The 15,756-nt window shown below is 35.1% G+C and overlaps 1 protein-coding gene across 1 annotated transcript; it reads left to right on the forward strand.

Annotated features, from left to right (window-relative positions):
* Positions 1-32: 32 nt before the first annotated feature.
* Positions 33-15,690, forward strand: LOC112558267 (suppressor of fused homolog). The gene is made up of 10 exons (XM_025228627.1): positions 33-279; positions 3,255-3,389; positions 4,068-4,204; positions 5,173-5,318; positions 5,626-5,711; positions 6,213-6,374; positions 6,600-6,977; positions 7,204-7,348; positions 7,715-7,783; positions 9,276-15,690. The coding sequence occupies exons 1-10, from the start codon at positions 53-55 to the stop codon at positions 9,369-9,371; spliced, it is 1,581 nt and encodes a 526-aa protein (XP_025084412.1). The 5' UTR covers positions 33-52; the 3' UTR covers positions 9,372-15,690.
* Positions 15,691-15,756: the final 66 nt, after the last annotated feature.

A 15,756-nucleotide genomic window follows, 5' to 3' on the forward strand; every position in this document is an offset into this window, starting at 1 on the left:
GAGGATTTTTTTCAGGGGACACCACTCTTATTAATATATTTGTCAGTTGAAGATGGAAGGGAAAGAGCAGACGTTCGAAACGGCAGAGACCGACCACGGACCAGAAAGTTCTCTTCCAGGAGACCTAGAGGAAGATAGCTCAAGCGAAGGATCAGCTGATGGCTATGATGAGCTTAATGATCTGGACTGCTTTGGAATTGAAGCTATTGATCGTGCCTGTATGCTTTTGTATCCAGATCAACCAAACCCAATCCAGGCAGAGGCTGTTATGAAGTACTGGTACGTCTTTAGGATAACGAAAGCCAACTCATTACTGAGGAATGTCAGCTTGACTTGCCAAACAAGCTCTCGTGCCGTTTTGAGACAATTTTTATTGTTTTGTTTCTAGTTTTTATCTATTAATACAGGCATTTAGTTCAATCGAATGTTTTCTTTTCATATTTTTTAACGATTGTTAGTTTTCGTTATTTAATGAATAGGGTTGTAAGGGATTGGTCATGACAACTTTTTGCAGGCGTTGGCATCCAGAAAAATAACATGAAAATGCTCTAGTTACATTTAAAAAGTAATTTTGATTTTTAATCTTGATTGATGCTAAATTAGTCCTATAATAGATTCATTATTTTTTTTTTACATTACTGCTTTTAACAATTAAAAGTTTAATTTACCGTATTATGCAAAGCGTTTAAAAAATCATAGCAGAAACCTGTTTTTGCCAGTCCCTTGTGTTGCTATTTGTAGAATGACATAAAAATAACATAAATGTGTTGTAGTTGTCTGCACCCTGCTGTTAATTTTATTCAAACATTTTAATGATGTCTCTAGCAGTAGACCTTCATTAAGATTTTCTGCACTTCTGTCAATGTAGGATTATATGTGTCAATGCAGCCCTTCTGTTCATAAATTATTAATTAAAGAATAGTTGTGTTGTAGCAGTGCAAATTTAGATTTAGGATAGTGGTTTGAATAATGTTGAAAATATTTAACATTTTTACAGTTTTCAAAGACAAGGCTTTTGGCTACATCTACAGTTTTTGTGTAAAAGTAGGCAATAAGATAGTTAGGGTTTTCATTCCACATGACAATGCAGAAAAAAATGATTTCCTATTGATCAAGGCACAACACATCAGGATGATTGGCTGCAAGTAACAACAGATCATTATTATTGATTTCAATATTGAAAAGTAATCTTTTGCTGTTAAACCAAAGCTGTTTAACTTGAAAGAATGCATATATCTTAATAGTATTAGTAAATAACTGTCCTTTTTGTTAATGTAGAACAATGTTCATGACATGGTAATCAAGTGGAAGAAGAATCAAAAGCCAGCTTCTTTTCTACAGCATTTGCTATCTTTATTAGTTTGCAAAGCTTCAGCTTTCACTTTAAGAATTATTGGCAAGGACTTCACCTAAAGATTCTGTTACTGCTTAAAATAAAAGCAGTAATTGCTGATGCTGAAGATTATATCAATTTCATTTTTTTTTCCTTTTTGGTGATAGCCATAGATAGTCTACTTTTGTCTTATTAATTCAATAACCAGCAGACTGATTTAGCTAAAATATAATTGTGAGAGATGTTTAAAAAAAAGTCATAAACTATTTTCCATAGCTTTGAAGAATAATTGTAACAATGTTCAGATTTGGGAAAAACATCTGCTAGGAATTGCCAAATTACTAAAATAGATAAATAAATACTCGTATGTGGCATGGGCAGCGGCGGCGTTTGGGGGTGGCAAATAGGGCGGCCGCCCCAGGCCCCGCACTTCAGCCCCGAGGTCATCTTTATGACTTATTGCTTGCTGTGTTAAACAAGTTGTGACAAAACAAATGACTTTCAGAAAACACTTCTAAGTTCTAATTAAGCAAATTATTGAACCCATGTCTTCACGTTAAACCCGACAATAATAACAAGCAGTTTTATGTTATTGTCACCATATTATTTTGCTTTAAGAAAAAACCGCTACTGTCACAAACGGTGGGAAAGGTTACGAACAATTAAAACACTAAATTCGTTCGTTATTTCGCAAAATTGATCCAGCCTATCTAACTGTATATAAATCAGTGCTTCCGGCATCATATCAATAGGGATATTGATACACGTACTCAATTACCCCGGCCCCGCGCGGATGGTCGGCCCCAGGCCCTGCTTATTCCTAACGCCGCCTCTGGGTATAGGTATGTAACCATCTTACAGACAGCAGAGTGATTAAAGCTGGTTTGATATTTGTATTCCACAGCATCTGTCCCAATATCCCATCCCCCTAAAATTGTCCCTGTTGTTGAATTCATATATGACCCCATAGAGGCAAGGGAAAGGAAAGACAGCAAGAGAGAGCAGATACACATTCTTCACAAGAATGTTGGCCCCCAGAATAAGTATGGTCTTTAACATCTCCCCAGCAACTGAAGTGTTACAGGATATGCTTTACTTTTTTTCTTTCATAATTAATGTTCTTTTTGTCCATTAAGAAAAGGTATGCTCCTTAGCATTCTGGTTAATGTGTTTGGTTGATGAGTTGAAAATTGTAGATTTGAAGCTTACACTGGTCCCTCTACTCTAATTATCAGATGTGAATGAGTTTTTTATTTTTCAAGGAATTTTAATGGAAGAAAAGAGTTGGGATCAGCTGTCTCTCTACCTGCTGTGGGCTATTAACAATGAACCATTTCATGGCCACTTAGTTGGGAGATCTTGCTCTTTAGATGTGTCTTTAAAGTCTTAATTATGATATATAAATATGCCACAAAGAGTGCAGAATCTCAGACTTCAGGCACTTTTTTTGAAACAGAACAAAGGTAATGATTGTACATAGGTACTTTTTTGTTAAAGGTATAGCAAAGGCTGTGATGGCAGTGATAAGGCTGTGGTGTGCTTTGTGACATCAGTAAGGGATAGGAAGTGTTGGTCATTGTTAGGATTTGAACTCAAGTGATTGGTGATGTGTCATTAGTTGGATTAGTGATATATAGTACTGATAACAATCAAGATGGCTATGAGCAATTCCAACCATATCATTGCATCGGCTCGCACTGGGATTGAGTTGACGTCATCAAAATATGAGACTTCATTGAAACAAACAAAAGAGTCTAGTGTAAGTTTTATTAAATACAGCATCCTATAAAACGTTCAACTTTTTCCACATGAACAGACACGAAAATGGACAAGATTCAAACTGATCCTACTCTTTACAAGAGTCTAAGCAGTTTTATTTTGCCTTTACAACTCCTTTCAGTATTTTCCCGCCATGTTTCAGGCTTGGGGGACCACATCCTCTGGATTACATAAGTATGTATTCTAATGATGGTGATGAGAACCTCGGTGTACCACCACATTGGCATTACATCACATATGGCTTTACTGACCTGCATGGGGATGACAGAGTTCACAGGTAACCCATTGTGTCAACAATTTTGTACTGAGATTTATTGATTTCTCAGTATTTTGTTTATTATTAGTATATACTTTTCAGTTGTACTTTGGTGCAGTTTGTCTACTTCTGAGGCATATTACAGACTTGAAGTGGTCATGCATTCACAGATTGTGAATGCATGCACATGTACTTGCAAGAATGAGTTTTGGAAGAGGGGTTGTAATTTACTGGGGGAAGGGGGAAATGTATGCATAGAGGAACATCTCAGAATGCCTATGGTGCTTTCATCTGAGAATAGCAAGTTTATCAGCAAGCAGTCTTTTGAAAATCTGTCTTTACAGAACCCAACATCTTTTTGCTGAAACACAAGTTTCTGTGAGGGCTGATAAGCTCAGTTTTGTTTCTCTTTATGACAACTGTGCACTAAGGAAATTTCTGTGCAAACATGCTCATATTGGTGCCAGAAAAAAATCAATATATACTGTGTGCTGATTCCATTCCTGTCATCATGACTAGGTTAATGCTGCATTGATCTAATTATTCCTTTTGCATTATATTTAGACATCTTACTATGGAGAGAATATATTTCTCAATGACCAGTGACAGATGACTAACTGTGTAATTGCTGCTGTGTACATAAATTCATCTTAGTCATTGACATTTTCCTTTACATCTTTTCCATTTTCTTCTTGTTAGCTATACTGGAAGAGGAATGCCAAGTGGCTTTGGTTTTGAGCTGACATTTCGGTTGAAAAAAGTGGAAGGAGAGCAAACAGCTCCCATGTGGCCAACTTCTCTATTGAATAAACTGGCAGCATATGTTTTCCATACAGGTGAGTTATTTTGTCAATGTATTTTGACAGGTAAATGTAGTTAAGCTTAAAATTCCTGACAGATTTATAGCAAATAGTACTGTATTAGCTTGCAAAAAAAATTTGATATTTTTCTATTGTTGTTGCTGCTTTTGAAGGGATGATGCAAAGCATATGTGTGTTGGGCTTAATTGTAACTTCTATTGTCAAGTTGTGAAGGATGCAGCCAGTCAGAATTTAGAGCTCATGCTAATGAGCTATTGTTACGAAAGGAAGACTTTTGTCCCAGCAACCAGTGCAGTGACACCAGATGAGAAATGAAGCACCGGACATCAACAAAAGACTGTTTATAAAGTATCTCATGCAATGGCTTTTTATTTCATTGACCTCTTTCATTGACCTGTTGTCAGCTGCACTCTCCTTTCCCCTTTTAGAAGTGACAAAGGGAATAGATTGTACAAAACCAGCAATTCTTGCTTTTTGTAACATAGCACTGGTCTGTTTTTGTCTTGCTGTCTTGTGCAAAGAGTGATGTCATTTGACCTGACTGGCTGAAGGGTACTGCTCCATCTGTTTGCCTTGCCTGTGCACTTTGGTGTCTCTTGTTGATCGGTGCTGTTTGCATTATTTAGTTCTGGATTTTCTTCTATACCTTTGCCAAGTTTGTTTTCCACCAATAGACCACTTCATCCACTAAGATTCTTTATATCCTATACTTCATTTTGGCCATCTTGTCTAAAGTTGTTCAGTTTATAACATTAATTACCTCTACTTCACTGCAATTTTCCTGCTTTTTTCTTAAACAGGGATGATACAGTTTTTGCTTCATCCAATATACAAATCAATGCACTGTACAAATGACCTTAGTTATTATAAGTTAGTACCTTTGAGTGTAGATTCTCTAAACTGAGAAGTGTACCTTCTAAATAGCCTCAACCTAAAGCTGAGACCTAGGTAAGCTCACATTAACCCGGAATGACCATTGACAGGTAATGTGCTCCATGTTGGTGATCACATTCCATGGCACCAGCCATTAGATGGAATGGGAAAGTCACGGATTCAGCACATGCTAGTTGCAGAAGAACCACAGCTCCTTGACTTAGACACGCCTTATGGGATGGCTCAGTTTAGGCAGGTCAGTATTAAGGTTAACATACCATTATCATTCGAGCAAAAACTTCCCCATCATTGTGATTTGAATGGCTAATCTGTTCATCTTTGTTAAATGGCATCGTTAACAATAATACAGTGTTAATTTGATGATGGAGTTTTCAGTGGTACCATTCAGTTTATGATGGTTTATACCGTCTGAGATATAGGTTGGTTCTTATAATCTGGTTGCATCTTAATAGAAGGCTTGTCACTTAGTAACTTTTGTGTAAAGTGCCAAATGTTGTATGTAATTTTAGAAAATAATTGTTTTCATTGGCATTCTTAAACAGATTGTTGGAGTAACCGACGAAGAAGTTAAGTCAGCACAGCGTTGGAAAGGAGCAGGTATATTAGAACTTCTTGCAAAGGACCTCATGTAAGTGAAGTGAAAGTAATGAGTTTGAATCAGATTGCCTGTGCTTCACATATTCATTCACAATGCAAAAATACGTTTTTTTAAGAGAAAGAAAATAGGCAAGCACAAAGGAGACCAGCAATATCACTGTCTTATTTATTAATTCATTCATTTATTCTCTTTCTTGTATATCTAAAATTATTGTAATTTGTATGTAAGCATAAAAATTTGTGATGACAGTGTCTTATGGTTTGATTCATTAATTTCTTTTCTTGTGTGATCTAAAATTATCATTTGTTATCTGCGAGCAATATATATATATGCATATGAATAGTATATGACCAAGTTCAGCAATTAATAAACTAAGTAGCTATGTCACTGAATCTGATTTCATTGTGTGTGTGCCATTTTATCTGACATAAGTAACTTTGTTTCGGTAAAACAGATCTGCATGTGAACATTTTTTGTAACTTTTTTTAAAATTTGATCACTTTTTCTTTCATTAGTCATTTCTCTTTACAGGGTCGGGCCATATTTTATCACCGACTTGGCCCGAGACCAGTCCATCTTTGATCGCAACCCCTCTCTTGTGCAGTTGGTTGATGAGGGCATTGAAAGAGATGGGTCTAATCTTGGACATGTCACAGCACTTTGTGCATGGTTCAACATGAATGAGGAAGCACTGTAAGTGCTTGAAAAATTAAAGTCTGTCTGCAAATATTTAATTGCATTTTTTTTTATTTCAAGGGAATTGGATTATTCCAGAGTCATCACATAATCTTGTTTTGGTTTGATTTGTTTTTCATATGTGATAATTAATTAAATAGATAAAATAAGTCAGTGTTTTTAAAATCGTGCATCATTTATGTCAGTTGTGAGAAGAGAGTTGTTTGCTTCGTTTATATCTAGGACTGAAGCCGGAAAAGGAAAGACAGGATGTGGTATCTGCACTCAGGTAGGAGGTGGAGAAGCAGAAAACCAGGTTTTCCAAGGAAAAAGGGAGAAAGTTGGATCTGGAGACAAAAAAGGTGGTGGTGATTCAGCCCCATCATCCTTACCCAGAACGGACATTCCTAAAAACAAGGATAGTATCAAGCAACCTACTTCTGGGATTGAGCAGCCTGACAGCACCCTTAAAGCTGATGCTAATGGGGAGCAGGAAGATCCAACCCCTGGAGAAAGCACACTAGTGACACCAGATGAGGAGCAGCCTGTCTTTGTTAACATCGATGCCATTCATTTGCTGTTTGACTCAGAAGCTGCTGAGCTGCTGCCTCTTATTGTAAAGTAGGTTTCAAAAGTCTGAACTCTATGGGTGGTTCAAGTCATTCTTATGTTACCTCTTTTTTGTGTGTGAAATTGAGTTTATGAAATATCTGTGCAGTTTGTTGGGAAAATTAGTCCCATAATGATAATAGATTAATGACGTCTTCTAGCTACTTTCTATTGCTTATCAGTTTTTACTTTGTTGTTTCAAGAGTGATGATATTGTTTTCTCTGCTTTTTTATTCAGAGGACGTCTGGGGAAGGGACGGTTCTTTATTTTTCATAATGCTGAAGGACAGGCTATCCATTTTGTGCCTCCTGAGCTTGCCTCACAAGAAAATATTGTGGTTTCACCTGAAGAACCTATGAAATGCTCAGGCCAGTATCTTCAGGTATAAATACATCTTTTGATCCCTGTCAAATTAGGAATTGCTCTCTGATTGATAGACTTTTGACTGACAACAATATTTTGATGATTTTAAAAATTATATTATGGCATTATTAAGTGCTAGGTTGTATTTCAGCAGAATGTCTTACAAAATCTTTTGTCGTAAAACCAAAAATGTTTCTTGCAAGAAGCCAGATTGCACACCAGAATTCTAACAAAGCAGTTTTTATCAAAAGGTATATCAACAAATGATATTTGATATAAAGTGTGTAAACAATAAATTCTTATTTTTTTATGCATCCTCTACATTGTATGGCTTGCAGTTTTTATTTTGGCTGCCTAAACTTTGAGTATAAAATTTGTGTTGCAGCTGTTTTGCTCCAATGCATTGATGGATGAAATCATGGAAGAATTTGGCTACCTACAGAATGCTGACAAAGTAAGGCAGTAATACTGTCATTTAGATTAAAGGGATTGTAGTGGGGTGGGGTGAGTGTCAGGGTTATGTACTACTTTAATTCAATCTCACTTTATATCTGATCAATCCCTTGCTGACGACACTCAGGTGTGTACCAGCTGTTCTCCTCATCTAGAGCATCCAAGATTGTATTTCTGATATTAGACTATGGATGACCCTCAACAAGTTAAAACTAAATGATGAAAAAAAAAGAAGCTTTAATTTTTTTTAAAGAGGAGAGCCAGAGCTTACCCTTCACTGCCTATCTTTGTTTGGGTAACTTCAGCTTCTTTTTGTAACTCCAACACTTAACATAGGTTACATAATGTCTGCTGACATGTCGCTTGATAAACGTGTTTCTCACATCTTTAGTTCTGCATACTATAAGCTCCGGAAGATCTGCTCCATTTGCCATACTCTGTTCATCTCAACCACTAAAATTCTCATCTGCTAATTTGTTCTGTCTAAACTAGACTACTGCAACTGTCTTTTTGCTGGCTGTCCACAATACCTCATTCATAAGCTTCAGAAAGTCCAGAACTCAGCTGCTTGTCACATCACTTATGTACTCTCTTCATTGGCTACCAGTTAAAACTAGAATATACAAGCTCTCAGCTCTATGCTAGGGATTCTTTGAAGGCAACTCCCCCCCGTTCCCCCGACTACTTTACTGAAATCTTGTCTGTCCACACTCCTGCCTGAAACCTTCGCTCATTATCAGACAAGCACATTCTATCCTCCCTCCCACAAAGACAGTCACATACGGATAACGGGCAATCTCCCTCTGTGGTGCTAAGCAGTGGAACTCTCTTCCACATCATATTTGCCACTTAGACTCCGAGGCTACATTCAAATGCTCTCAGAAAACATATATTTTCACAAAGTACTATCCCTGAATTACTATCCTTAATTCCCTTGCAATACTGTCATGCTAACTGTCATGTAACGACTTCATCTTACATTGTTTATATTCCTTCATACCTTCATCTATTGCTTTACGTTCTACTCTTGTACCTCACCTTTATGCTGTTCAGTGTCCCTATACGTACCTCACCGTCGACTGGCTGTTATCTTTCATTTATCATTATTGGTCTGCGCAGAGAGTGCGATCTATCTTGGTCATGATGCTGCTCATTAAAAGTTCACATTATTATTATTATGTAAGGAGCTGACAACTTTTCACCTCTGTGCTAACAACTTTTAGCTATTTTGAAACATTTTACCAAATATTTGCATTGTTTTTAATATGTCTGATTTGTACTGGTAAATGTATAGGGGTTGTGTTTAGTATACATGTGTTTGTGTGTAAGTGCATACATATACACCTATGTTTTCAGGAGTATTTGTATATATGTGCATGTGTACTTGATTTTAAATTTGCATTTTCACTATGTTTAAGCGAAAACAATATTTATGTTAAAAATCAGGGGTACTTTTTCAATTTATCATATGAGGAAAAGTGTTTCTGTTTCAGACCAAGACAGGTACAAAGGATATTAAACTGAAAGAGTTGCCTATCACAATCAAAGTTCTTCAGAAGGGAGGGCCATTGAACCCTCAACAGTTTTAGCATTTTGAGCTGGCTATTGGTCAGCTGTGCTATTTCATGGCAACAACAGATACCAAGCCTACATTCTGCATGCACCATACAAGCAGTTGATTTGTGACAGGTTTTCCATTACCTTCATGCTATTCTTATTGATTTAATAATCAATAAAATTCCCATGCATTTTATTACCAAAATGTCAAAACAAACAAACATTTTTTGGGGGAAACTATGGCCTTTTTTCTAAGTGATTCACAGCTGAAGTGATGTCAGAATATCAACAAAGATTACCACTTCTTGTTACCTTGTTTAGCAGGGGCTTACCAATTCTCCTTCCTATGTGCAAATAATCCCCAGAAACCATTTGTCAGATGCAAATTATTAGTGCCTGCCTTGTAACTGCTATCTCAAACAAAATATTTGTATTTTTAATCTATGATACTAGTCACATATAAAGGCTACATCTTATAAAGGTTATCCAGTCATAAAAAATTATCTTATATCTTCATTAGCAGGAAGTTTGTTTTTTGACCACATGATATGACTAATAAGCATAACAACGAGGGTATATTTCCACACTAGCTTCGAATTTTATTTTTTTTTTCTTTCTCTCGATTGTCTTCCTATCGATTGTTCACAACAAATGGAGTCATTAAGTAAATGTAATTGTATGCTATGTTTATGTTGAAATTTTTTCACAGTGCTTGATAATTTCTTTTTATGTGATAGATATGTCGAAGTTGGTTGCACTTAAAAGCAAATTTTTTGTTCAGATGTCACTTGTGATTATGCATAGCTGTCAGAGAATGCATTACATAAATATGCACGTTTTGGAACTATTTTTGCACAATGCCTATCTACCCATGACCTTACTTACAAAATGTGTGAAGAATCTCACAAACCGACTTTTACTGATGTTTCACTTTATCTCCATCCATGCGATAACTTTTGTTCTATTTTACTGTGTTATTTTTGTATTTTGGAAATACATCTTACATCTCTATTCAATGTCAGTCACCCAGTATATGCATTTAAACAAATGTTTTCTGGTAAGTGTTGTTGTTTGGCTTTATCTTTAATATGTTTTTGATTTCAACTAAATGTTGGTGGCACTGTCAAATGTTAGTCAGAAAACCATTTTCATTTATTTTTAACCATTAGGATTATGTTTGACATTATTTTCTTTCATATTTTGTAAAGTCAGCTACACTTTGCAAGTAGTACCTGCACTGCCACTTCTATTTGCAAGATACCGTTGACAAAGGGATAAATTATGAATACTCAATAACCATTTAGTAAACAGTTATGTAAGTCATAAAAACATGCCAAAAGATAGGTTTCATGTTTGCAATTGTCGTACTGGTCAAATTTTTTGCATATGTACGCAGACTCAAAAATACATTCTCATCATTTGCTGTTGGCCAGCTATAGCCATTCTCATCCACCAGTCATTAGATAAATAATAGGTTATATAACTGCATATGCGGTGGGTTCAGCCTCCATTTTTAAATATAACATCTTTGCTGTTGATTGCTTACTGACTTCTGCTGCCAGTCATTATTCTACCAAAGTAGCTTTCCATGACCATGCATTGGTCTTCATGCACAGAGAAATTTGTAGTTAAGTTTCTGGCAGAGAAATGTGTGTCTACCTGTGAAAGTTTGGAGGTATAACATGGGAGCTGGTGGGTAGGGGAAGAAAAGCATTTGACTTCACAGACTGGAGGGAGCTGGAGTATTTATTTGCTTAATACTCTGACAATATATAAAAATTACTGAGTCACTGACTGCTAATGTCATGTTTTGCAGTTCTTATTTACATTTTTACAATAACAATGTGTCAAAAACAGTCAACATTTTGCCTTCAAATATAAATTGTTTTAAGGCTCTGAATAGTCTTGTAAATTATTTGTAAAATATTTAGGAATTTATATGGTATGAAATAATACAAAACTGGGCTCCGATTCTGCCTATCAGCTGTCATAAAGTAAGTTATAAACTGAAGTCTTTCTGACCAGGATGTTTAACCTGTATCTGTTTTTACAGTACCTTGCAAGTCCAGATACAATGTAAAGCATTCTGTTTATGTGATAAGTTGAGCAAGTCTTGAGGGAGAGAAAGAGAGAAAAAATTGACAGTGAATGTCTCCATGTATTTAATATTGCATAGCATTTTCTTGTTGTATTAAGATAAACTATTGTATTATTTGAACCTTCTTTGGCTGAAACAATGAATTTTATTTCTTGTAAAATCAGAGTTATCATAGATATACTAGATACTGCCAGAAATTTCTGCCTAAAACTGTTTGGGGAAGCTTCCCACTAGAGATCTTTTACATTTCCAAGTGTGCCATTATTAGTATTTGGCCAATCAGGTGGTACACATAGATCATCACCTTTTTATGTTCTGATATGCCAGTGTTACTGGGGGATCAGTTGTATGTGTACATATATAAGAAGTACATATTTTCTATATCTATTTAATACTCATAATGAGTCAAGCCTGCAATGTATGACATCAAAAATGTAAAACAACGAACCAGCAACACCTAATTTAAAATAAATGTAATATCTTCTATATTAGCTCTTTTGGCTATGTGTTGGCATTAAATACTTCAGTTTTGAGACCTTGTTCATTTCCTTTATAAACACGTTGTAAATGTTGGTTTCTCAAAGCTTGTTGTCCAGTCATATTCAATAATTTTTATCACAAAAAAAACCAAAACAAAAGTATTTGTTGTAATTATTAATAACCTGTTCATACAGGAACAAACTAAGGTTGTGAACAAATGATCTACTCATGCCTTATAGCAAAATGGGTTTGTATTTTTTTTTTTTAAGCTGTCAATGCTGTCATATCAAGCCAAAACCAAAGCTGGAGTTGGTGATGTGTTCAAATGGTGCTGCATTAGTATATTTTGAATGTATAAATTCAGGTTTAAGCAAGGAAATATCTTGGTGCATTGAGAACTTTTATTGATAGCCTTTATTGATGGATAAACCTACTAATGACCATATCATCAGGGAACTGTGTGATGGGTCCTTGAGCAGTGCTTCCTTTCAATGACATTTTTATGTTAACCTTAGAACCAGGCATGGCATGAATTACTAGCATGTAACTCTTCTTATTTTGTGATCGTGTTACTCTTGATTCTGTGAATAAGCATTATATCTTTATTGTAGATGCTGTGACCATTAAACCAGACTTAGTTTTTAACTGAACTCTCATATTTAGTCTGTTAATCTATTACAGTTTTTACCAACAAAGTCTTATTATTAAATTGTCAATTCAAAGCTTATTGGAGAGGTCTAATAATCAAAGGAAATTTTTTTCATTTGTGGCTTATCTGCTTAATTTGCTGAATTGGCATGCAGCTCTCCAATTTTGTAGGGTTTTTAAGATTTCTCTGCTGCAAGTACCTTCCTCATCCCTAAAAGTGAAACCTAGGCAACATTTTAAAAAATATTTTTCTATACACATCATGCACCCTCAGTTTAATATTCCCACAATTCACGGGCAAATCATTAAATTGTGACTAGGCTGTGAACAAAACTAGGTACGATGAATTGTCTTTGTCAAGATGCATTTGTGCTTGCAGACCTGCAGTAGCTAAGGGTTTAGCAAAGTGATCTGAAGAAAGTCAGTGTATTGCCTGTCTGTTCTGGATCCATCTCCGTGAAGATTTGTATTACCTCTTCCACATAAAAGTGTCCAAAATTTCACAAAGTGAAATGAGTGAGCACTAGGGACACTTTTACACATTAAAAAAAAAAAGATTAAAAATTTGTCCCCTATATAAAACTGCCTATATTTCACAGGGTGAGTCTTATGGACACTTTTGTGTATAAAAAGAAGAAACCCAGCCTGGAACATAAAGCTCAAGTCCCTTTTGCTGTAGAGCAAATTGTGACCATAATGTCACAATATATGTAATTAGATCATTTTTATTCTGAAATTGTTTACAATAAAAGACTTTTATCTTTGAATATTGTTAAACTTGATGTTGCCTGCCAGAGACCTAGATTTTAAGGTTTTCTCCTGTAACAATTCCTTCTTCACCCTGTTAGAATTTTTGAAACTTTTTTTTTCCAGAACTGCTAGAAACTGCACATTTTCAAGAAAATTTACAGTGTTTTTTAATGGTATTGGATCAAACTTTAAATGTTTAATTGTCTGCTGCCAAAATAGATTACCATCTTTATTGCTTTTATTTAATTAAGCAGTGAATCTTTCCTGGTCCCCTGTATTGCATGCTATGTCAGCAGACAGTCTCATGCAAACATTCCACTTAACAAAGAATTTTTTTCTCTAGTTGCTGTCTAGACTGTGTCTTCTAGTTTATTTATTCATTGTTATCATTTATTTGAGTACTTTGAAGGTTACCCATTTGTTCTATCTTTTGAAATACCACAAAGTAGCCCATTATACATGTGAATGTACGCAGGCGTACATACACTCCCACTCACTTGCAGATCATATAGCACACTGGTACAAAGTAGCTTTATGTTTTTGTCTACCCATCCCTCAAAATGCATATCACTGAATGGAATAGACCTAGATGTTGACATTTTAAATCTTTTTCCATTTCCTGAAAGCCAATTGATCCAACACTCACACACACACACACTAGTCAGGTTGACTTGATGCTGAATTCACCCCTCCCCTTTTTTAAAAATTCTGAAATGTTAGGAGAGGAGAGAGGTTGTGCATGCATGTATTTGCATTTTTTTAACCTTCGTATTTAAAGTTTAATTGGTTTAGCTCTTTATATTATAAGGGTTCTTCAGTTATTTATTCAAATATACAATGTATTTTTATCTTTTAACCTGTGTTTCATTGCCATATTGTAACTTGTACCTTTTCATAAAGTAAATCGGTTTCACTTTAGTAGTGCTGTTTTATTTCATTCTTTACCTTCATTTCAAGTCTTCTTTACACTTTCCCTCCCCTTATTTTCCAGAACCCTTTGCTGTGCAACTTGATGTTTGATCTCTTTACTTTGTATGCTTTTTTTCAAGAGAAAGCTTTTTTCCCAAAGATAAATGTATTTTTCTTGTTATTTCAATTTTTGTTAAGAGATGCTCTCTATTTCTCTTTATGTATTGACTGTATACTTGTATTGTGCAATGAGAAAACATTTTGGTCTCACAAAGTACACGTGCTATATATGACTTTTTCACACATTTTTACTACTTTTTTCTTTGGAGCAAAGTGATGCTCACATGGATCTTGTCATGCTGTGTCACGTTTATCAAAAAAAAAAAAAAAATCATCTTGAATACGCACAAGTATTGACTTTATATGTAGAGCATACAACATTAGGTAGACAACTTTTTTTTTTTATTCTGCTATAAAACTGCATCTCAGGACCAAAATTCTCAGAAATTATTTTATCACCCATGCTTACTTTGCATTTTTGTTTAAGCTGATCAAAACTTGATGACTAAAGTGCTTGGGGTATTATTAGGAAATGCAAAAGCATTGTCATAAACTAAATTTCTGTTGTTCATAGCTTTGCTGTTCCATCTGTGCAACTGCTAAAAGTGTTGGTTGAAAGTCAAGATGTTTGTTTTGGCTCCCCCCCCCCAAGTTAAAATATTGCTACATCACTTTAAATAAAAAGAAAAAAGAGAGGCCCTGTGTTCTCGGGGTATAGCAATTTCTTTCTGAAACCCTACCTTCATCTGATCTTTTTCTTTAGATGCAATAGGCCTGATGGTGTCAAAATAAATGACAGTCATATATCTGACTATTCATTCGAAAAACATGATAAATCTTTTTTATTTTATAACTGGAATGATTGATGCTAACTTAAGATAATCAAAAAACGAGCTATTTTAACTAAGAAAAGCTCGAAACATTTTGAAGCAAAAGTAAGTAAAATTTTATTCAGATATTTAAGACTAAAACAGAGGAATGCTAGACTGCATTACTGTTTTCAGTATGGCAGTCATACTAAGTTTTGTTTATCTTTTAGGGGGGAGGGGTCAGTGGGGAATAGGTGTGTTTCTTGAAAACCACGCTGTTGTTTTTCTAGCTTCACAGGGATTTAGCTCATGTTTTGTCACTGTTTGCAGTGTTGAAATGCTTTGAGTTAAAATGACATGTTTTCTGGATCATACTTTGCTTAAGTTGGTTTTTAAACAAAAAATGTATAGTATTATAGGCTTTCTAGTGCTTAAAAAGTTCACTATTTAATGTTTGTTTTGCATAAAAATGTTCCATGCAGACTGTTGCTGACATTCCACTTTTTCATACTTTTTTTTTCTTTATGTATGTTCTTATTTAAAGCTTTGTGATTTATTTGCTTCTTGCAAATGCTCAGTAAAAAGCGTTTCAGCTTATTGTTTATGAGTTTACATTTTTCTGTGGTCAGTGGCTTGGTTGAGTAGAATGAACCTGATTCTTAT

Source organism: Pomacea canaliculata, linkage group LG1 (assembly GCF_003073045.1).
Source record: "Pomacea canaliculata isolate SZHN2017 linkage group LG1, ASM307304v1, whole genome shotgun sequence".
Taxonomy (NCBI): domain Eukaryota; kingdom Metazoa; phylum Mollusca; class Gastropoda; order Architaenioglossa; family Ampullariidae; genus Pomacea; species Pomacea canaliculata.

What these genes read in the sequence shown, in the direction of transcription:
- LOC112558267 (XM_025228627.1), top strand. Translation starts at nt 53, where the DNA reads ATGGAAGGGAAAGAGCAGACGTTCGAAACGGCAGAGACCGACCACGGA. An exon ending in GAGGCTGTTATGAAGTACTG is followed by an intron (nt 280 to 3,254) that starts GTACGTCTTTAG and finishes GCCATGTTTCAG; the next exon opens with GCTTGGGGGACCACATCCTC. An exon ending in AGCATATGTTTTCCATACAG is followed by an intron (nt 4,205 to 5,172) that starts GTGAGTTATTTT and finishes GACCATTGACAG; the next exon opens with GTAATGTGCTCCATGTTGGT.